Source organism: Sinohyriopsis cumingii, chromosome 4, assembly GCF_028554795.1.
Source record: "Sinohyriopsis cumingii isolate HCF-2022 chromosome 4, ASM2855479v2, whole genome shotgun sequence".
Taxonomy (NCBI): domain Eukaryota; kingdom Metazoa; phylum Mollusca; class Bivalvia; order Unionida; family Unionidae; genus Sinohyriopsis; species Sinohyriopsis cumingii.
This window is the reverse complement of record NC_142964.1, coordinates 61,416,554-61,440,905: the sequence shown is the minus strand read 5'-3', so window position 1 is coordinate 61,440,905 and position 24,352 is coordinate 61,416,554. Positions and strand designations below refer to the sequence as shown.

At 36.7% G+C, this 24,352-nt stretch overlaps 1 protein-coding gene across 2 annotated transcripts in view; it reads left to right on the top strand.

Annotated features, from left to right (window-relative positions):
* Positions 1 to 7,633: 7,633 nt before the first annotated feature.
* The window catches only part of LOC149801280 (pyridoxal kinase-like), a 60,528-nt gene continuing 43,809 nt past the window's right edge, over positions 7,634 to 24,352 (top strand). The window contains exons 1-4 of one of the 2 annotated variants that reach the window (XM_089955342.1): positions 7,634 to 7,825; positions 15,451 to 15,505; positions 18,226 to 18,330; positions 24,112 to 24,195. In XM_089955342.1, coding sequence (XP_089811468.1) covers positions 7,733 to 7,825; positions 15,451 to 15,505; positions 18,226 to 18,330; positions 24,112 to 24,195 — 337 coding nt within the window. In that variant the 5' untranslated portion in view covers positions 7,634 to 7,732. The remainder of the gene's footprint in view (positions 7,826 to 15,450; positions 15,506 to 18,225; positions 18,331 to 24,111; positions 24,196 to 24,352) is intronic. The other variant, XM_089955341.1, reaches the window with a different exon arrangement.

Sequence of the window (24,352 nt, the reverse complement as noted above, 5' to 3'; positions counted from 1 at the left end):
CGGCCCCTTGCCTCCCACCATTCTAACCATTCCGTCTTTGGGGTACCACCTCAATGGTCTTTCTATGTTCGCCGATGCCAGATCTGCCCCTGCCATCCCAGGTGGTTGGGCGCGAGTGCGCGCTCTCATAGCGCTAGGCCATTACGCTTATATCATCCAAGGTTGAAAATGCACGCTCCGCTAGCAACACTATTACGTCTTTTCTTAGGTACTTAAGACGTGCTCTTTCAAAATTTCCTCGCGTCTGCCTTCGTATGTTAACGCGGTACCAGACATTTTCATCCATTTATCAAAAACTACGCGTCAGTGGCTGTGGAATTTTGTGTGCGTTTCGATAGCACTCTTCGACGATTCTCTGAAGAGTTTCCGACAGCTCATAGTGCCGTAGTAGCGCTTTCTTCCGAGCGTCGTAGTCGTCTACCTCATTCAGTGTCATATTATGGTAGATGTCTTTCGCGGCTCCCTGTAAGAATGCCGAAACATTGATAGCCAACTGGTCTCTGGGTAGCTGATGAACCAGTGCCAACATTTCGAACTGTGTCAAAAAGTTGTCAATGATTTCGCCCTTGTCGTTGAATATGAGCATGATGATCTGCATTGGTCGTCTGTCTTCAAATCGCCTACTTGTGGGTCCTGAACCTTCATTCAGGTCTTCACCCGTTCTGGGCTCTGCTTCGATCCTCAGCCTCTCCATGGCAAACATATGTTCGCGTTCTCAAGACTTTTCTTCCGCCTGCAATCTGGCAGGTTCGAGCTCTCGTTCGCGCCCAGCTGCTAGTTGCTTCTTGTGTTCTCTAACACTCCGCTCAACAATTTCAGCTAACTGGGTCCTTTCGCACCTATTTCATCCTTACCAATCGACGTAAATTCTCTAATTGTCTGTTTTGTCGCCATCCTGGTCTACTTTGTGGTGACACAATAATTAAATCCTTTATTTACACTTACGTTTTACTATCCTACTCGAAAATAGCCCCACACGAATTTATCCTACTTCTAATATGGCCTACTCAATTAAACCAAACAAGTATTGCACCAACAATAAACAAACGGGCAGTACACAGCTGGAATGTCTCCACAAATTCAGCGTAACGCTTACACATTCAAGGCGTAATTACTACTACGGGGTTGGCCTGAATATATCTTCTCGAGAGAGAGAATACAAAGGTAGTTCTTCACTTTACTTCACAAATTTAGAATACGACCGAACTACAAGGAATTTGCCTCAGTCTCTTACAATATTTTCGTCACAATATGAAAAGAAATGGCAAGCAGATTGAATGCACAGAATATAAAAGAAAATAAGACAATGATTCGATTCACTCTGATCGCTATTTCTTGACAAGTACTATTGAAATTATTACAGTCTAGATACTTTATTCTATTCTATATTTGCTCAGACTCTTTACTCGAATAAAACATTCTGATCCCTAGACAAGCGCCCACTTTGTAGCGGTTCATACAGGTGGTGGTGTTGTGAGGTTGCGCCTTCTTACAAGGTGTCCGTTTTATTTGGCTATCATTATCTAGAGGATGATCGCCCTCGGTATTGTTGCCTGGATCGAGTAAATATTAAAATAAAATGTGAAATTTTAGATGGAATAAATAGAGATCAGAGCAGATATATTAGAACAGAATGACACGAGATCCCATATATGGAAAAACAAAAAATGTGATCAGTTACATAGATGGGTAAATACATTACATCAGGAAGGTACACTTCTTTTTTAAATAAATCTTTCACCGAATTTCAAACACAGATATATTTATATATATAGATATAAATTATATAATTGGTTTATCATTTAATCGAGTGAGCATTCGAAGTCATTGCCTTGTACAACTTCATAATCTACTTATTCCGGTCCACTCAAACTTCACTATGGTGGTTCCTCTAGATCCTTTCGCTTTTTCCATTTTCCCAACTTTCTCGCCTCCTTTCGACCATCAAACGTTGTATGGGTAGGTGGATACGTAAGTACGTAGATACTTGGATAAGTAGGTACGTGGATACTTCAGTGGATACGTATTTGGAGCTATTTCCCCTTTCAAAATAAACAGAGAAGCAACCAAAATGTTATGTCTGTTGTCCTACTGGGAACGGATCATTACTCCTCTTTCGTTATATCAGATATCGTTCTATCGGAATTCAAAAAGACCAAAGCTATCTGGTCAAGCTAAACATGACAGACCATAAACAAACCTAGTTCACAAGATTAATGTACTTCCTAATGGCTATTTCATCACTGATTCCCATTAACATTACACGAGACAGAACAGTTCCGTTCTCGTCTCATTTACACAGATGAATAAATGAAAGTCATTACGTGGATTAACTACGTTATTTCCAGCCAATACACACATTCAAGTCTTTAGCACGCATGCAATTATCTAAGATCGGTGATTTCAAACGGATTCTCGTAACTCATAAACTAAAGTAATGCATGAAATTTTTAGATTCCTATAACAATCAAGACGGCAAAATTCAAACAATTCGTCAAACGTATATAAAGATCATTGTACAAATTCAGATACATGAACTCAACACAGTTAAACTCATATCAAGATAAATGATCTACGGATTTAAACAAATAAATTCATGCAAATATAAGCAAATAAATTCAAGCAAATCGTTATATTGGTATCAACAAATAACTGAAATTGACGCAAATACCTTGTGCTTTCAAGCTTTGTTTACTTCTACCGCCAAAATTGTGTCTATTGACTTTCTGTGGTGTATGTATTCAAGATTTTGTCAAAAATCCATGCAAGAAGAAAGCCTTTTTATTCCCCTAAGTTTTGTCTTTTCAATTTCTAGTATCCTAATCCTGGGATGGTCGCCAATCATGATTGTTTCACCTTTACGCCAACATTTATTTTCGAACCGGCCGACCGTGTCTTCTAGAGGTATCTCCATGGGAATGCCGGATAAGTGGAGTTCTCCTGTCTGCTACTTTATTAGTTTTAGGATTGGTACCGTTTTTTCTTTCTTACTGCTACCGTCTCTCCATGAATGTTTAATTTTTCATACGGTAGGACCGGCAAGTTCCCTCTGGGTCTTATTATGTTAATATCTCTCATATCCTTTCCTCTTAATAGAGTAAATTTGTTGTAGGATGTCCGGGTTTCTGGTTGTCTTGGCTGGTATTACAGTTGATGTAGCGGGTACTCTTTCTCTCGGTATATTCCTTATGTCCAATTCTTGGGTACCCTCCTGATAGTAACATTCAAGGAATGGCCCTTCTTCTGTCTCAACTCTCTTTGTTTTGAAGTACTTTTTCCAAGTTCCTTAATGCAGTGTGGGCAGCCGCCATGTTTTCTTGCCTTCCTTGTTCGTGAGTAGAATTTGTAAATCGTGTTTGTACATTTTTATACTTTCGTATAATATTCCATTGATTCCTTGCTTCTCTCTGGAAATAAAATTACTGTGCACTCTTACTTTTTTTTTTGGGGGGGGGGGGCACTAGACAGATGCCCCCCCCCCCATTTCCCAAAAAACTGAAAAAGGTGTTTTTATGTGTTTGTGTATCCCACGAAGGTGTGTGTGTGTTTGTATTCTTTTATATAAAATAATTTTGATCAAAAATTTATTTACTCGCAAATATTTAATAGGGTACTTTTTTCCTAGTGTTATCTAAAGAGTTATTCGTCCTATCTAAATTTGTCCCTAGTCAAAGTCTCTTCAATTCCCTTGTTGTGTTGCAGTGACCTTTGCCTAGGGTCCCCTACGTCCTGTATATGCTATATATATGTTTGCTATATTGTTTGTGTGATATAGATGTGTCTGTTAGGACAGCAGTTATATAAAGTTTTCATCTTCTATTTTTGGTATGTTTAAAAAGAAGAAATTTGCTTAGAATATTTATTTGTAGACTTTGATCTATTTTTGTTAAAATGATAAATTTGGAAATCTATGAGTTCTAAAGAGAATCTGTATCTATGTATAGTATAAAAGAAATCCTACTGTTTTTATGTATGCGATTTAGTGTGTGATTCTCTTTTTCCTCATATTTGACTTTAAAATTACAGGGATGTACTCAGTAAAAAGGGGCCCCGAGTGCTCTAAAGCGCTGTCCGTTACGGATCACTGCCATCTCACCTCTGCGTGATCTCACCTCTGCGTGGCTTCGAGTCTAGGATTCGGCCAATGTGGGTACGTGAGAAAGCTTGCCAGTAGCTTCTCGTGGGTTGGTGGTTCTTCCCGGGTTTTTCCTCCACCATTAATACTGGCCGCCATGCATAGCCTATCGTGTGCTGAAAAATGGCGTTAAACCCCATAACAACAACAACAACAACGACTCAATAAAATCTGCATATTCTTTATACTTTTATTTATGCTTCTCTGTTTTTTTGGAGGACAGCCCTGTTTAATTTACCCAATATTGGTATACTTTTTTTCCAAAATAAAATTGCTTCTGTATGTTTAGATTGAAATGTGAGTTTAGATTGACATGTGATTTTAATATATTTAGTAGATACCCGGTATTTCAGAAAAAAAGCAACAAACAAACTTATTCCCCATTTGTTTGTATTGTTTGTCCATTTCCTGCATGATGAATTTTCTGAGGCTCTTTCGCAGGCCTAGCCGCCTCGCGTACCGTCTTGAGATATATCACTGTGATTACTATGTCTCTTACTTCTCCATCATGCAGGTCCCTGTATCCTCTATTTCTAATGGATTTGGGAAGGGATATATAGGGAGGGTAAGAAAAAAAAAAGAACAGGGAAAGGGGGGGCGGGAAAGGGTTTCCCCCATATAAAAGCTTTTTGTATATTGGTTTTCTTTTATTTGTCCCTTCGAGTATCCACTGTTAATTTGCTTCGACTGAGTTAAATTTGACTTTTCGTTCAAGTTATATTCCTACCAAAAGTAAATACCGACCACTGTTACATACACTGGATTCATCATAATGAATTCAAATATTAAAATATCATTAAAAATACCGGGGGGGGGGGGGGGGAGATGGGATTAGTGTTCCAGCCTGTGCACTGACGGTACAATCCCTTGTTTGGGTTGTAAATCGAAGCCCTGCCCCCCATCTCCCTCTCCTTTGTATAATTTCATAAAAAAAACAAAGTTATTGTGCGATAGCATAAACTCAATTCTGTTCATAGTGTTCATTCCCATATAATTCTTTTTGTTATAATATCATACAAAATTGTTTATAGAATGTATTATTTTATAAATCTTATTACTTCAAAATAGTTAAATATCATTAAAAATACCGGAGGGGGGATGGGAATAGGGCTCCAGCCCATACATTGACGGTACAGACCCTTACTTGGGTTGTAAACCGAAGCCCTCTCCCTATTTCCCTCCCCATTGGTATAAATTTCATAAAAACCATAGTTATTGTACTATAGCAGAAACTAAAAAATTATTTTATTAAAAAACTTGTTTATAGATCCGTTTTTCTACATGTGCTATTTTGTAATTCTTATTACTTGCCCGCAGACTAACATAGTTGTTGTAATGTAATCAATAATTTGTAAAACAACTTCATTTTCATAATTTACATCTATATATGGGATATTATTTTTATGATATTAATATCTCTTGCAAATTTCCATAATTAACATTATTCTGTTATTTTTGTTTTCTCACATTGGGCAATCGTATGGAGTTTTGTCAAATTTGTGCTTTACATAAAGGGCATTTCTGTATTATTCTAATCATACGACGTCTAACAGCTTCTTCGCCTGTAAGCCAGGCGTTGTCAAGATATTTAAAGATTATACTTTGAATTTTGACATATCTTATTTTTTCCTAATTTCTCTTGGTTGCCAATTATTTTCTCGGAGCCTTTCCTCTGTGGAATTTCTCACGATTTGCTTTGTACTTGGGGGTGGGGGCACGATACAGACCCCCTAACCCCAACTTAACCAAAAAAAAAGTGTTTTATGTATGAGTTATCCCTAGATGTGTATGTTTGTGTTTTTTTTTATAAAAAGAAATTTGGTCAAAATTTTAGCTTAAAAACTTCTGATTGGGGTATTTTTTGGTTCCCTAGTGTTTTCTAAAAGGTTGTTCGTCCGATAATGGGTTTAATCCCCTGTATCAGAGTTCCTTCCCCTGTTTGTTAGGCTATCTTTGCCAGAGATCCCCTATGTCTCATGTGTGCTATGTGAATCATTGCTTTACTGCATGTATGCTATATGGTCTGTATGTAGGGACGGCAGAGCTTCATCAAATGTATCCCAGTTGTCTTATCATAGATATTTAGACTTCTCAAATCTAAGTCTGATTAGCTTTCTTTTTTTAGTTTCAATTTATAATTTAGAAGAAGGAACGGTGTATTAAGTCATTAAAAAAGCAAAAAGCAGATATCTATATTTTCTTTTTATTGTCTTCATCATGCTCTTATAGTTTTTTAAGACATCATTTTTTCCCCAAAATAAACTCTTAGTGTTTTTACTCTATTTTCCACTAGGTGTGGTGGGACCCCGAGTGGTTACCCCACCAGTTGCGTATTTTTAATATTTCTGTTTTGTCGTGATTTATCTTAGATCCAGATGCTTTACCAAATTTTTTAAATTCCCTCACTAAATATTGGAAGGATCTGACATCTCTTGTAAATCAATCATCTGCATGATGGAGCATGTTAATCTCATGTCATAAATTTGGGATTTTTATCCCTTCAATTTCTTTATTGTTTCTTATCCTATGGCTTAAGATTTCAATCCCTATTACGTATAATAGCATAGACAGTGGGCAGCCATGGCTCACCGATCTTTGTATTACAAATTATTTCGTAGTATCGCCGTTCATTATTGCCAATGGTAAAGTAAGACCTGACTTCTCAAGATGGCGTGTCACAACTTCGAGGTCAATCTTTGAGGTACAATATTGCCTACAGTAATAGGAGGTGATATACCGATTGCGTAAGGACATAAGGGAAAATGTCGAGAATACTCCGAATTTGGTCTCACTGGACAGTTTATCTGGTGAATTTTCATCCGACAATGACCTATTGCAGAAAAATGAGAATAATTTTAGACTGAAGATACAAATAAAAACAAACTAATGATTTTTGTAGAAAGCATACGTGTGAGATTTTGACTGCGGCAATCAGGTGAATTCCTGATGCAAGTGGTGGCTTTTATACTGAACCAACACTGCCACCAATCCTTCTTTTTTACATTCATTTTTGACAGGAAAGAGCTATTTTCAATATTTTATTGTGATAAGGCAGCTAAAAGAATCAGTTTGTGCCTTATGCATGAATCATGTTCACAAGTACTATAACAAATTAGCATACTTTTCATCACCCCTCAACCATCTAGATTTTTAGATATTTACCTCTGTATCAGACACATGTAAATACGTAAGCCAAGTTGGCTGCTCATTTGCAGCCAATGTTACGCATTTGATCTCCAATGCTCGTCTGTGACATGCAGTCACCAACAAGCCAACCCATTTCCAAGCCTAACTCAAAGTAAATCTCAACCACATTACAGATTTAGCTTCTGTGTGAATTTATAATTCTAGGCTTGGGATAATTAGGTTCATGCCTTCTACCTTAAAAATTAGGTGTCAAAATACGAAACTATCCAGTGAGACTTTAATACTATATCAGCCCAATCGGAATAACGACGGGCTTTTTGCGTCAAGTCGTGAAAGATAAGAGAAATGACCGAGATATTCTGATCGTTATCAGACTCGCACACATGTTTGCCTGTCGTACTATCTTCTTGCGGCGTGTTGACATTGACGGCATCAGGGAGCGCTTGAAAAATGAGCGATTTCAAACAAAACGAAGTTTTGTCAATACAGAGTACTGTAGTATATGGTTTTGTTGGTAACAAATGCGCAACCTTTACATTACAGGTAAGAACAAATTGTTTTATCGTAGGCGAATTTATTGGTGTCTAAATAGTCCCAAATTAGTAAGACGCCTCACCTGATAAAAGTGATATGCCTCATATAATGATCTACCAGTATCGCCCTAAAATACACAGATATCAGGAGAGGCGTATTTACATCGTAGGATTTGTGTCTAACGTGTAGGACTGGCATGTCTGCCAGTGCATGTTTTACGGTTCTCGAAGATACATGGATTTTTTTTTTTTGGGGGGGGGGGAAGTGGTTAGTCATACAACGTAAGACATATCACCCGATATTTTTGGTCTCGGGGTGATAGCGCTAAAACAAAACCAAGATGTGCTATGTCCTACATTGTATGACTGGGGTGGGGTGGGGAGAGAACAATTTTTAAATTTGCAGTAATTTCGTGTGATCAATGCCTTGAGTGCATTCAGTGTGTAGATACCATGCCAAATATAAAATTTCATCTCAAGTTCATAAATGCTATTTTTGTGAAGGTCAGAGCATCAGAAATCACAAATTAGCTAATAAAATGCAATCCTTTTCGTGGGTTTTCTTCACAGTAAGTGCAAACAACTTATTTATTACCAGCAAAAGAGTGAGCATTTATTGTACAGTGTATATGATGAGTACAGATCAGGTAATGGAATGTTTTTTTGGAGGGATTAATTCTTCAGTCGCTAGTGAATATAACCAGACTGTTTCAGAGGCATAATTTAGAAATGTATGTAGCATATAAAAGGAAATTTTGGGGAAATGTGCCTCGGCCAATTCACAATCTGCAGATTTAATTATTCAGAATTTGCAATTGTATGTCCAATCCAAAACCCACATTATGTTGTTTTTCATGTTTTATTCAGGTGAAAGTGAAATGGGATTAATAACATCCACCTCTGTACATTTCAAATAAATCTATATGTTCAATGCAACAAGACAGTCCAGGAATTTGTTCTACCAGTATGAGAAATTTTTAGACTAATTCATCGAAAAATATTGATTTTATGAATGCAGGCGATATTTTTTGTGTCTTAACAATATTAACTTAACAGGGTAAAATAATGATAAAATCACAGGCAAATGAAAATGTTTATGCAGGGGGAATGGATGCTAACACAGCCTGAGTTAGCCTAAAATACTTTATAAGACAACACATAAAACTTATATATGGGGGTGGGTGAGTGTCTTATTTTTCTAACAGAAAACAATCACATCTCGTCTGTAGATGATAAAGTAAAAAAAATCTATTCATCTTTTGTACTGCCACATTAATTTCATATCCATATGTATCAGACAAATTTGATACTGTATTATAGCAGTAATAATAAAAACAAGCCGAGCAAGTATATGCTTGCCACTACAGGAGTCTGAAGTTTTATCGGAGCCCCATAACGAGGGATATCTTTTCTGTACAAAAATAGTAAGATGGTGGCACTTGGCATGACGGAAGCACCCCCTCGTTACATTGATATCATTATACTATAAGATTAAAGAGCAACAGCTGCATCATTTTGTAAACATATTTGCTCAAAAAGGGGACCTAAGCCAATCTGCTTTTCATGATTACTTTGCAGTGGAAGACACTTGTTTCTTTCAGCAAAAAAAATAAAAGTTTCAGTACACTTCCCATTTAGCACTTGCTATTTGGTTAAAGTGCAGTGTGTGTTGTAAGTAACTTTCTGTTTTTACTAACAGGAAAATGCATGTGTTTGCAGGTGTTTTACATAATGTTAAGAGTCTGTGTGCTTAAAATAAGTATCAGAAAAGGGTGAAGACAACAAGGGGATCTACACCTCTTACCATACAGGCATTGGTCCGGTGGTGTAAGTGGTTAGAGCTTCTGCCTCTGATGCGGGAGGTTGTGGGCTCAAACACTTGCCAAATCATACATACCAAAGACTTATTTTTAAAAAATGGTACTAGCAGCAACCTCACTTGGTGCTCAGCATTAAGAGTTTAGTGTTAGGACTGGTTGGCCTAATGACAGGATAATGTGACTGGGTGGGACATGATACTACATGTCTGATACCCCAGTGCTTGACATCACTATATACTACCACACTTCCGACATCATAACAGTATGACTCAAAATATTTAAACAGCATTAAAAGTCTAAATCACACTGCACCAGTTACCACATGAAATCAGTTAATGCTCAGATGTCACATGCTCCATACTACTAGACCAAGAAGCTGTTCTCTGCCTTTTTTACATAACTGGTGGTGGAGTTCCCTGCCTTTTTTTTAACATAATTGGTGATGGAGTTCTCTGACTTTTTTTTCATAACTGGTGGACCAGGTGGAGTTCCCTGCCTTTTTGACATAATTGGTGACAGAAAACAACTGTGTAAGGGATGATTTATGCTTGAGTGTCAGTGTTGATCCGCTTAGATATCTTTTTTTATAGTTATAATCTCTATCAGAACAGAACACCCATCCTGGGAAAACCTAGTATAATGCATGAACTGGAGAAATATTTTACAGGAACAATAATAGAAACAAAAGATGGACCAGAATGTAAATACCATATGAGATCCCACTGAAAGCCACATTAACAGGAAGTGAATAAAAGTACAATACCAAAACATACAGTGCCAGAATGGGGACATGTAAATGATATCAGAAAAAGAACAGATTATGGTTTTCTTCTTACATGGATGTCTCATAAAAACTTGGTACCAAGGCTGCATCTTCCACTGGATATGCACTTATTGTTGAAAGGGACATATCTAAAGCTCTGACTAGCCATATATCATGGGAAGTACTAAGAGGTTTCCATAAAAATGCCACATATAATCTTTGCATACACAGCATTGTTGAAAAACTTTCCAGTCACACGTGAGAAGTTGTTTGTTTTTGTTTTTTAAGTATGGATATACATCATCAATATAATATATTCATACGCTTGCAAAATGTGTTTGACATAAAATGTTTGTTAATAATATACATTCATTGAAATAAATATGTTTCCATATGTCTCATGAGGTGATAGTTAGTAAACCTTAGGTTTATCCCTAAGCAGGGATGGTCCTGTCTTCTAAAAAGTTGTCGCCCAAAAAGTCGCCAACCTCAGTATTTTGTCGTAAACTAGTATCTCCATTCCCACCAATGAAACTTGAGTCAACACCTGGCACTAATGTACCAAAAACTCGGTGAATATTTAGTGAAAACGATACTTAAATATGTCGCAAAAAACTTCACTATGGTAGGTCTCAATCTGCGTGTTTTCAGATTCAATCTCCCAACTTGGTTTTTGAAAAGATTTATTTTTTTTGCATGGCATGCTAGAATAACTGTATGGTATTAACTAAATTTATTCAACGACTATTTGAATTCTTTGGAAATCTTTTTGTACATTATAAACTTAAGCACAGAAGGGGGCATTTTTCTTTGGAACGTATTCGGATTTCTTGAAACTATAGGAATTGAAAGGACTTTTAGGAAATATGAATTCATTCACCATGCTGTAAGTTAATTTAATTCTTTCACTCCTGTATTTTGAAAAATAAATTATGTATTTTCAATTATGCAAAGCTTATTTGTTTTGCTATTTCTTGTTGCATAGTTTAAGTCCCTGGAGTTGTAACACAGGATTGATGGCAAAAGTAAAAGATCAATGAACAAAATTAACATACATTACTAACCCCACCTGGTTCATGTTTGGTGTCACTCTCCATCTTCAAATTATCACAACCAGTCGTAAATTAATTGACGACTTATGCCTTGATGCATATATCACGGTACATCTACTTTAACTTTTTATCACATCTTAGCCAAAGAAGTGCGAGTTTCCAGCTGTTGAGAAATTTTCGGGAACTTGTGACCCGTTCATTGTGCACTTGAAGCATTGCTACCATCACTACATGTAGATGATGTTGGACTGTCAGGTATAACATCAGGTTCAGTGACTGTGTTGTCTGATGAATTTGCACTAAATCCAAATGCTGTTAATTTTGTTAACTTTTAGGATGAGACGATGAACACACAACGTCTGTCTTATGTTTACCCATGATGAAGTTGCACAGTTGACAGTATAGAATTCTGATTGAGATTTTTCCCATTTGCTTTGTATTTATACACAGCAATCAGTACTTCAAAGGTAATCAGTTTTCTCTGAAATTTCAGCAGACTATTTTTTTGGTACATTAAGAAAAAACAATATAAGGATTAGCCATAGTTCAATTAATTTTTGGCTGTTCAGAGGTAGGTCGATTGTAGGTATAGTCTTGTAGTATGATTGAGTGTATCACAGCATACAGTACTCAGGCCAAATGTTAACATAGATTATGATGTAACAATGCACCCTAGCGATGGGTTTGTCAATTCGAATGAAGGATTTATTTATGTAAGATAGATTCCAGTGCACTGTGTATACAAGTTTGTGGCTTTCTTTCGTGGTCCCTTTGAATTTCTCCACTCCAAATTCATGATTTATCTACAAATTAAACAGCTAAAAAGGATGTCGCCAAAAAAATCGCCAGATGGTATATTTTTTTGCCAGTATGGAAAACAAATCGCAATTTGCGACATTAGCGAAGCCCAGGATGATCCCTGCTAAGATTTCTTATAGATTGCTGCATAGGTTTTCATTATTTTTTTGAGCAAAGCATTTACTGTATTCCTGTCGCCGATCATAATGTTCCACATTTGAACTGTTGTAAATCCACTCACTTAAAGTTCATCAGTTTGGCAAAAATAATTACTTTGTTTTCTGTTTCAGTTTTCCATTCCATTTCCACAGCATGAGATCAAAGTGTTTTACATCAGCCCTAAAATGTTCTTGAAGAGTGTCAACACTCAGCCTTCACCGCAGTTTTATTTTGATACATTCATGTATGAAAATCAGTGCTTAACTCCACACTTGACACTGGAAGTACCTATGAAATTTAAACCAAACAAATCACTGTTATTTGAAACAGTTTTGTAAGTAATTCAGCTGCTGAAAGACTTTGATAATTTGTTAACACAATGTACTTGAAAATCCTCTAGTCATTACTTGATGGCACTTATGACTGCAACACTATTCTCACTTAGTTGACAGCAATAAATGATGCAAGTGTCCACGTGGTCATAGCATGCTGTGGCCTGTGACTAACATTTTCTAAAAAAACTGTTAGGCTCAGACAATGTCATTGAATACATCAGTGTTTCCCCTAGTGTAAAAGATTGGGAATAAAAGATCCTCTTTGTGTCAGAACTGGGGGTCAGATTGAGTAACAAAAAACCCCAAATAATTATAAAAATGGTACTTGCAGCTGCCTTTTGACATGCGGAAATTCTGATTCTTGAGTCTTTTTGATGCACATAGATTGGGTTGGAGCATCAATCTTAACTACCCTTGACTCCTGAAGCCAGTTTTCAGCGTGTGATTGTATTTTATTTGCGATTAATTTACTTCAATTGGCAAAGCATTTAAAATCTCGAACGTTTTAATAAATTGATCAATCAGAAAAATGAATTTCTGAACTGAAAAATCACAATGGCGCAAAGAAGTTACTCTAGATTTAAGTTTTGACTCTTGAGATTTTAAGTTTGACTCTTGAGATTTTGGAGTCAAGGGTAAAGTGACTCTGAAGTTTTAAAATGTATTGAGAACTAAGAGTAAGTTTTATATATATATATATATATATATATATATATATATATATATATATATATATATATATATAATGTGTGTTCTCATTTGAATTATGCCTTTATGCCTTCTATTTCCCAGTATTCATAGTTACATTTAACATTGGATTTATGCAATACTGTATTTTCACCTAGAACATTTTTGCCATATGACTCTAGAAACTACGTTGTAAATTTTAACTGAGTAACTAGATTATATTATAGTAATTGTAAGTTAGTAAAAAAAGCTTAAGTAACTACCTTTAATCAAACTTTTGAAAACATTTTTTTTATACCTTCTAAAAGTTCACAGTAATGGCTCTTTCAAAGATTTCTAAACGTTTGAAACAACCCCTGTACTATGTACATGAGGGTAAATGCACACGTGTCATCAGATCATGCTCTTCATCCTCATTTCTTTGTTGCGGAAAAAATTTACCATAACTATTCATACATGGTACACTAAAATGCATAAATCTAACGACTAATCTGTTTTATAGTCGGTATATGAACTTAACCTTATTTCCAATCGAATAAACACAGACATGAGTGCATCTGTTATTTGAAGGAGGGTTTTTGTAACGTAATCACTTACTTTATATAGCTTCATTACAAAAGTCCATTGATAGGATTGCAGACTTATGGTTTATTTATTTGTCTTTGTACTTGTAGTAATTTCATGCATTGGTTGAATAGTATTTGCTTTGCTGCTTTTTTCTGTATTTTTTACAAATACGAGTCGAGTCAGAAAACAACTTTGACCTTACAATGCTTCTTCAAATTTATGACCTTACAATGTTTCTTCATATTTCACAACTAAAGATTGTTTGACCTACATAATTGCTTTTTAAAGTTAAATCTTAAAAAACATAATACCTAGGCTTTGCTTTCTATAAATTGTATATTTTTCCAAATATATTTGTCCGATGATTTATGAAAACAGACAAGTATGAAAATTATTTCCCCATTACTGGTTCACTTACAGTTTCAAACTAATTTTATGACAAAATAGTGTACAAGAGACAGTTAACCTATCCAGATCACTGATTCCGTTATTAAAACACAGATTGCTATTTTCATACTATTGTTAAAGTTTCTAAAGATTGTATGTTTTTATCATCAAAGCATTTCATGCAGAAAATGGACAGTGATCATTGCTGACTTGTTCAGGAAAGGGTTAATGGTCAATCAGCTATCAAAACACATGTATGTGAATGTGCAAAAGCCTAGCCACTGATGGCTTGATGAATGCAATATATACAACACAATACTAGAATTAACCTGGCTAAGGAATAAGGGACTCTCAAAAAGTAAGGTCAGTCAATGTACCTCTAAAAAATCACAGGGCAAAGCCATTTCCACTTTCCTAACAGAAGAAGGTGAAGTTCATATTTTTAGGCAACTTAGTCACCCACTTCACCTGGTAGCGTGACCCCTGATGATGCTACATATCTGCTGCATGACACCCCAGTTATAGACATCACTATAAACTGCCACACTGCAGACGTCATTGTTAAATCTATGTTAAAAATCTAAATCACATACACACACATACACACACACTGTTTTAGTGTTGGTCTTGACCCACTTTACTCCCATCTGCATTAGTGTCACTGACCACACTGACCATCCCAAGGTGACAGTACCCTTGGTATTGTATTGGATAACTGCTAAATTTGGTTGAGCTTATGCACAGCTGTACTGAAACAAAACCTGGAAGTTAGAGTACGGTTTTTAGGCAACACCACCAAAAGCCATTTAAAGTGGTCTTTTTGTCTGAGAAAATTTTAGCAGCACATTATCTTTTGTTTCCAGGTCACAATAGTATTTATTCAAATTATTTTCACTTTCAGGTTTTTGTGTCTATTACGTTGTATATCTCTTTTTGAACAAGGAACATTTGGAAAAGAGATTTTTTTGGGACTGATTCATCCAAGGAGAAATCTTGTATTTGAAATCAGTTTTATATTTTCACAAGTTATTTTTTGCCTGATTGATACATTTGGTTTTTGTCCACAGGTTCTGGGGTTTAGTGTATCTCCCATTAACTCAGTGCAACTTTCCAACCACACAGGTTAGTATCATCACTCTCCTTTATAATGCTCTTTTTGATCAGCTAAATTATTAAACTTTTTGTTATCAGACATCATACAAGGTAATTGATCTGAATACAGAGTAAATCATAATGTGTTTATTAGTCTAAGTAAATTTTGCCATTTTAGCATTAACTATTTGTGTCACATTGTTACTAGTAGCTCCCTTGGTTTAAGACATATGTCTTGGCCTGTTTTTTATTGTCTGTTTATCACCATTTTCTTGCCACCACTGTGGAAGCCCATTTTCTATTTGGATCAGATTTGGATTTGAGGCTTGTGCTGTCAATATCTTGGCCGAGTCGAAATGTGAATGAGATTGATGCATATTAATGAGATGATCTTGCATCTGATTCTCAGAGTTTGTTTGGGTCAGGTCTGAAATATATGCTTACATCATGAAGATCTCTCAGAGTTTGTTTGGATCAGGCCTGGAATATATGCTTACATCATGAAGATCTCTCAGAGTTTGATTGGATCAGGCCTGGAATATATGCTTACGTCATCAAGATCTCTGACCAGTTAGATTGTGAGTGGGGTCCTTGCATATTAATGAAGTAGTCTTGCATCTGATTGGATGAGATACCATTCTGGAAGCCATATTTCCAAATTTCTGATTTTGATCAAATTTGTAGCACAGCTGTTAGATTTATATCACTAAGATTTACTTGGGTTAATTAACACATTAACACCTGGAGGTTTTTGTCATTTTTGCCTGAAATTCGAGTAGGAAACACATTTTGAAAGCTATTTCTGAATACATCCTAACTTCCAGGTGATTTTCCAATACATAATGCCTAGTTATAATAGAAATGTCGTTTTTCATTGGCTATTTGGCTCGCGCATGAGCAGAAGGGTAAAAGTTGGAGTTATTTTTTTTTCTTTTTGCCTAATGCACCCATTATTTTCATATCGAGACCACTCTTTATTCCAAATGCCCATCTTATCCTACTTTTTGCAAAGGTTGATCTGTCTGTTTGCAGTTCATAATGGTCTGCCTTAGATCTGAGACCAAAAAGTCTAAAATCCAGACACATAATTGGATTCTGATCATGAGCGAATTTTGGGTGGAAAAAAATCTGGTCCAAAAAATGAGGTTTTTCCCTCTGTATTTTGTAGTGCAACTTGAACTTCCAGATTATTTTGTATCATTGTAGAGCTACATCTGTCTACCTTTCTATAATACCACCCACTTTAGTGTATCTTACATGACCTTGATGCTACAGAGCTCGGCAGTAGGCTACTACCTTCTGCCACGTAAACTCATCACCAGGGGTTAATGTGTTAACATGACTTTAGAATGGTAGTGACTTACCATAAGTTGTAGTGATTGAGAACTTGCTGTTACAGTAAAGTATGCTATTCTGTTTTGTAGTGCTTTATAATTGTAAAGCCATAATTATTGCAACTTATTCAATTTGTTCATGGAATACTTCCATTTTTCTCTCTACCTTACCTGTTATGAATCCCTACTTATAACCATTTTCTAATATTCCCAAACTTGGTTGAGGGAGGTAGCAAGTTCCCAGGTAGATTTAGATTTTACTGTTTACAGAAGCTCTAACACTGCTTCATTCCTCTTGCAATATACATCCTGCATAAATGATGAGATCAGTACCTGTGTATGTTTCACTTAAAACAGTTATTTATCAGGTCTGAATATGACGTTTTTATGGTTTAATTGAAGCTCCCAATGTTTGATTTGGGTATTTTATTTGTCAGTAAAAAGGCTAATATGACAAATTTCTTGAAGTCTACAAGCAGTGTGCCCAAATTTAATGTACAGATCACTGTTCCGGATGAATGATTGAGACAGTCATTGCATTTGAAAGGAACGTTTTGGGTCATTGTGAGTTTGAAAGCACAATGAATGAAAATAATACCTATGGTCATTTAATTTTACTTACAGTCTTCAAAAATATACTTAAACTGGATATCAGTAAATACCATAGTAAACAAGAAAAGAGGACTGGTTTGATACCTTTATTAACATCAACAAATATTCAGTAATATTGAACCAAATTTGAATATAATGAACTGAGAATCAGATAGGATTTTTTTTTATTCGTTTAAGCTTTATTTACCAGTTTGATAGGGTACATATTATACTACATATATTTGAAGGTATCTTTCATTTCTGCTTGGTACTGTAAAAGCTGTATGAAGTACAGGAATGAGCCAGTCTGATGTGATCTCATGTATCACAGTCAGAGTTTTGTCATGGTTCAAGGTCATGGAAACAATTTAAAAAACTTTTCTGCACATTTCATGAAATGTCCTTGAGATAGGACAATGAAACTTAGTTACTTTCTGTGTTTGATCAGTAACTTTATAGCTGTCTTTTGAAGTCGCAGCCATTGTTCATTATTGTGAACTTTTGTGACTCCACATTGTTAGGTAGAGACAACAATTCACTGACTTTGCTTTTGGATTTCTTTCTTGTTTCAGTGTAATTTTAACTAATGGTTAGGTTCAGACCATTACCATTACTAAAGTTTTGTGGTAGAATAGGTTCAGACCATTACCATTACTAAAGTTTTGTGGTAGAATCACTGTAATGTACTTTTACACTGTAATATATATAATATTTACTCACTAGTTTAGGTTTTCACATTACGTTTAAATTTTATATAATGCTGTTTGCTGGTCATTAAAAGTTGAACCATAGAAAAACATTTGATTTATGGACTTCCTTTTCCAGGTTATCAAGCATGCCAGGGTCAGGTGCTAAATGCAGATGATGTGGAGTGTCTGTATGAGGGACTCAAGAAAAATAATATAAACAATTTTTCACACCTGCTCACAGGTATGATATACAGTACAGCTCAAATGATTTTTCATTTCTCCACACATAGCAACAGGTGTGGAGAAAGCATGGAAAGAATTAAGACAGCTGTGGCATATATTGATAAAGGTTGCAATTGTTATGTTTAAAAAATCCCAGTTACCTTGCCTGATTAGCAGAAGCAGCTTTGGGGGGTGGGGGTGGACATGTATGGTTAGAATAACCTTGGGATTACTTCATTTATGTAAGTCATGGTAATACTTCTTAGAGTGATTTATGGAAAAAGTAGCCAGATTTTTATATGTTCGTTTCAACACCTGCTCTGAAATGATAGTAATAATACATGTGATTGACAACAGATAGCTATAACAAGGCCAAGCGAGCTTACATTATGGCTCTGCATCCATTGTAAATAGGCTTGTTAGTGAGGCTAATATCACAATGTTGGATAATTCAGGTATCATTTACTACAAAGTTTTCACAAATATTGAACATTACTCCTTATCTTTCTTTGATTCTTTTTGTCTTTGAGGTCCCCTGTGGGCCATATCAGTATCATGAATACTTTGATTTTGAATTCTGTTTGTATGTTGTTGCTGCTTGATATATTTTCATTAAAAAGACAGGGAAACCCAGCTTCATTGCTTAAATATCAGTACAGTTGACAAACATAATCAGTAAAGTATGAGAAATCTGTAGGTTTCAGATGATGAATAATAATCTTTGGTGTCAGTATTTACACATCAGTTATAAACAAATGATTGAGCTTGCATATTTTGATGTACAAGTACTATAGTTAGCACCCTGACTTTCAACAAACATTTGCTTTGCTCCTGTGTATGGAAATTGTGCTAAACAGGTAATGATGAATAATCTTTACTTTCCTTGAGAGAACAATCAAGATGTCTGTCTTAATTTATTTAATGTAGCGATGAACACCGAAATAATTATCTGCTTGAATGAATCTTCTCTCAGGTGATTGATTTGTTTGAAATTGGCTTAGAATGGTTCCCTGGCCTATTTTCAGCTTGACCCATGTTATCTTGGGGTTTTTTGTGTCAGGGAACGAGTCACTATTGTCAATATTAAGTTGAACTAGCATTCCTCAGAATCACTCCTACTTCCATTTAATTTTAGCTGTGCTTTTTTATGTATACAAGAAAATGTTGTTAGGAAAGACACAAAGTTTACATTGATCTCCTCTAAGAATTATACCATTTTAGCTATTAATTGTACAGAAACAGAAATGTAACGTGGATGTTAAAGCACAAGTGACACAGAGTCCTATTCACAGGTTACAGAATTTCAACATGTGTGTTAAAAAGCAGCAACATTGAATCCAATTCATAGGATACAGTAAGGTTTCTGGGACTTTAGAACACATTTACCTTTAACTGTTTAATTTGCAGCCAGATATTCAGTCATCCTGTATCACCGAATGCAATGCAGACATCATAGTAATATGACTGAAAAATTGTTAAAGATAAGTTAAAAATCCAAATCACTCTCACACACTCTGTTATAGTGAGGTTACCATATAACTTGCTTTCCTGGGTTCTTCTTCCACCATTAATACTCTCCGCCATGCATAGCCTATCGTGTGCTGAAAAATGGCGTTAAACCCAACAACAACAACAACCATATAACTTGCTGTGTTGACTTGCCTATAAGTTGAGTCTAACTGCAAACAGCATAGACACAAATATTCCAGCACATAATATGCTGGCAGATCAGGGTTTGTCTTGTTGGCGCATTATGCAGTGGCAGATCTGTGTCTGTGCATTTGCAGTTGTATTTGACCTGTGTACAACATGGTATCTATCTATACACAAATGGCAGTATCTCTTACATATTACCTCCCTTTGCTGCCCACATTGCCTCCTGAAATCCATTGGAAATTTGTACACATCGTCACATCCATTGAGGATTTTGTTATTTTCAGACATATTATTCTTCTGTTGGTGTATGCATCATATTTTGAATTTTGGCCATGATGATGTGAATCGTTTCACCTATGTGGACTTTGTTCCTGCATTCTCAGACAACATGGTTCTTTATGACTAAATAGAACATGTTGGAATTCATGTTGATGCACACTATCTGTTTATCACCCACCGTATAGTGGGTGTCTCTGGAGTTATTAATGCACTTAACTATTATTTTTTTGTCTTTTCTTTCTTTGTCATTTCAGAATGAACTATGATAAGGAAGTCTGCTAAATGCAAGAATTTAAAGCCAGGAAGAATTCTCATGATTCATGTTTCGCCTGTACAAAGTGTACCTCATCAGCTACTTGCAAAATGTGTGCCAGTTGGTCTGAGAAAATGTGGTCGAAAGTTCTCAGGAAAACTGCAAGAAACAGGGAGAGATGTGGAACATCAAAGAACCAAGAGTGCTGATGTTTTGAGCATTCACATTATACAGTCTTTGGTCACCCTGGTAGGGAATGACATTGGGGCCCTTCCCACAACTAAGGTGTGACAAACAATACCTACTGCTGCCATTGCATCTGGGAAAATAGAGGAAGCAGTGACTTCTCCTGCATCACTTACACCGTCTGCTGTTGTAGTCAAAACATTTGACATTTTGGGAGTTTCCAACCAGTTCTAGGCAGCCCAGGTGGCATAAGTCCCCAAGTGTGGCCTTCATGCCCGCCAGTCCGGGTGCATGAGGTTTATCAATGACTTGAATGAGCAGTGCCATGTAGCCACACCTCAGTTTTGATGCTGTCTCAGCTGCCAACTGTACCATGCAGCTGACATGCTCTTGAACCATACCATTCAGTATTTGTATGGCTTCCATTACATGTTGTTCCATGCCTGTTCAAGTAAAGTCATGGAATGTTCACATTGCTGGGGATTTTATTGATAGACCTGTTCATCCACTTAACATTTCCATTACTCTGGCAGTACAGCCAGTCACATACCTGATACTTGTACTGGCAGATTTTGATTTTGACAAGCTGTCTGTACTGATTCAACATGTACATCCTGAGACTTTGGTGAACCATTTACTCACTGCCTACCCTGCTGGAGTGTACTTTGGCAGTCCTAGAGATGATGCTTATTTTGTATCATTTGCATATTGCTATATTGATCCTGACCAAAACAACCCGCACACTGTATGTGGGGATAAACCTGATGATGATTTATACTCAGATCCCACCATGTAGTAGAATGTATTGCTTTACGGCAGAAATACAGGAATTTATGGAGTGTTTCCAAATTCAGAATGCTTGTCACTGTCAGTTTTGACAACGAGGAATCCAGTCCTTCCATCTTCCCCCTTAGATGTAAAAATAAAAAACAGCACAAAACATGGACATTGCCAAGAGTCTGTCTGCCAAGATCAGTGATGCAGGCAATTCCCAAATCTTTTTTTCTGAGAGTCAACTATCAGTATCTTTAGCATCTTGCTGGTATAAGACCCATTAAAATGCCTTTTTCACAGATCTCCTGGCATTAAGCAAGAGCCACACTGCAGTCAGTCTTACTTTGCCTGCTGACTGCATGGTGGATAAAGACTATCTGCACATGACATTGAAGCTCATTTTCAATATAGTGGCCACATCTTCGTTGTTGGAGTTTGTGTTTCCGACAATTTTAGGCTTGCTGGCAAGTTCAGCAATGTATATGCCTGGGAGTCCTCAGTTAGAATATCAAAGGTAATTAACAGTTCAGACCACCATGCAATAGCAAATGTTCAAACTGATTGCTTCTGTTAACCTTGATCTTGTGTGACAGTACACATGTTATACTTACTCTTGTTTAAGCAACATCATGCCTTGATCCTGCAAACCTCTGTCTTTGGATTGCCGCTGCTTTTCAGTGACAAGATAGAAGTGTGGAGGTAGGCAGCCCTAGATCTGCCTCTCCTTCTCTCTATGCAGCAGCCACTGCCATATACATCGTCTCCAACTCACCCTCAAAGACATGATGACCAACAACAAGAGGATACTGGATTGTTAGCTGCACAAACTAATAAACAAGCCATGATTCTAATCCTATGCATGGAGACAATCTGCTTATCAGTTGTATTGAGGGAATAGGAAACAAAGTGTCTCTACCCCAAGACCATCACTGTCTCACCTTTGATTCATGTCCCTAACCTATCTGATAGGTTCCTGACTCCTGTGTTTTTCTTTCTTTTTCAAACAGTGTTGGATCAATCTCTTTCCTCTAAGCGATCAAAATTGTCTCAGAGTGACTTCAGTTCTCATTTCATCCTCTCCATTTCTGACATAAGTACTGTTAGACTGCTCTGGTGGACTGTTGGTTAAAGCATCGGATTTCTAATTTAGCTTTAAAATTTTTTAAGTCATATCGCTGCGATGTCTGAAGTGTGGCAGTTTATAGTGATGTCTAGCACTGGGGCATCATACTGCAGACATGTAGCATCTTGTCCCACCCAGTAATGTTATCTTGATAGCAAGCCAACCAGTCCTAACACTAACTTCTTAATGATGAGTGTCAAGTGAGGCAGCAGTTAGTACCATTTTTAAATTCTTTGGCATGACTTGGCCAGGGTTCGAACCCACAACCCCTGCATCTGAGGCAAACACTCTAATCCCTTAGGTCACAGGAGCAGTGACATGTTTTTATATGATTGTATCATTCCTCAGGCTTCCACATGGAAGTTTTCTTTTCTGCTAATGTTTCACTTGAATCACAAATTTTTTACCCAGATTGGCAATAAGCATCCCTAAGGGAGATTGTCTTATGAAGCAGTGGATCTTATCCCACTGGGTTGCATCTACATGTGCCCTTTGCAGATGGTCTTGATATCTCGGTAGGGCCCCATTTCTGTGCCACTCAATTACAGGAAAAGCATAGTGGTATAATATCATTCCTGGACCAGTGGTGCAAACAAGGGTGGCTCACAAACAGAATACCATTTGAGCAGCCACAACTGGATGTGACCAAGTGTACTGATACTAGCACCTGTTGTTGGGAAGCCCATCTGTTATTGTGTTTCGACACCATGAATGGCTAGTGGAGTCTGGAGGACACATTTTTTACATCAGTCTCATGGAGATCATGATCATCATGTCAGACAACTCTCAACAGTCTTCTCCTTCATGCTTGGCTCTTGTCAAGGAGAGCTTTGCAGCATAAACAATTCAATCCTTCACTTGTGGAAAGAATGCTCAAGCTAGTAGGCCCTCCACTTTCCAGGTTGACCCTTTTCTCTGGCTGTGGAATGCAGTAATTTCTATTAAGGACTACCATTTTTTGCTGTTGGACACATTCCATCATCATGGCAGGGAGGATCTTGGGTATAGCAAGAAATCTCTGAATTGACTTGCATAGACTTCAGTCACTAGTGGAATCTTTCCTGAGTTCTGGCTTAGCTGAATTCAAACCAATTCGAGGCTTTGGCCAGGACATTGCTGAAGCTCTATTTATACAAAACCTGTTTCCTGATAGCATTTGCTTCAGCATGCATAGTCAGTGAATTACCCGTCTTCTCTGTTGACCTAGCCAGCCATCTGTTTAGATCAGTTCCTGATGATGCAACCCAGTTTCATTGCTAGGAATTAGTTGCTCTGTCCCGTATTTACAAAACTTATCCCAGTATTAGTTTTAATAACCTCCCATCCTCCCCACAATGTAAGTATTCCATTTGCAAGGGGAGGTAATGGGCAAGAGTTATTGCCTTCTGTATAATATAGACAGAAAAGACAAATATTTGTCTTTGTAAAGTCTGGTTTTGGGTGGTCGTAGGTTAACATTAATCTGACTGAGTATGTATTTTAGGAGAAACTTAATTTCCTGAAAAAAATGCTAATGTATTATATTTCAGGTTACATAGGGTCTAAATCCTTTCTTGAGAAAGTTGCAGACATCATACAGGATTTAAGGTCAGCCAATTCATCTTTAGTCTATGGTAAGTCAAATGAAGATACTATTCTTTAATTTGTTTACAAGTACCACTTTTCACTAACTCATGAATGGATGGTCATATTTATATGGGAATTTCACAAGGAGACTTTTTAAATTGTCTTATTTGGCCTAAATGAAAATGGCTTTGATCTGATATACGG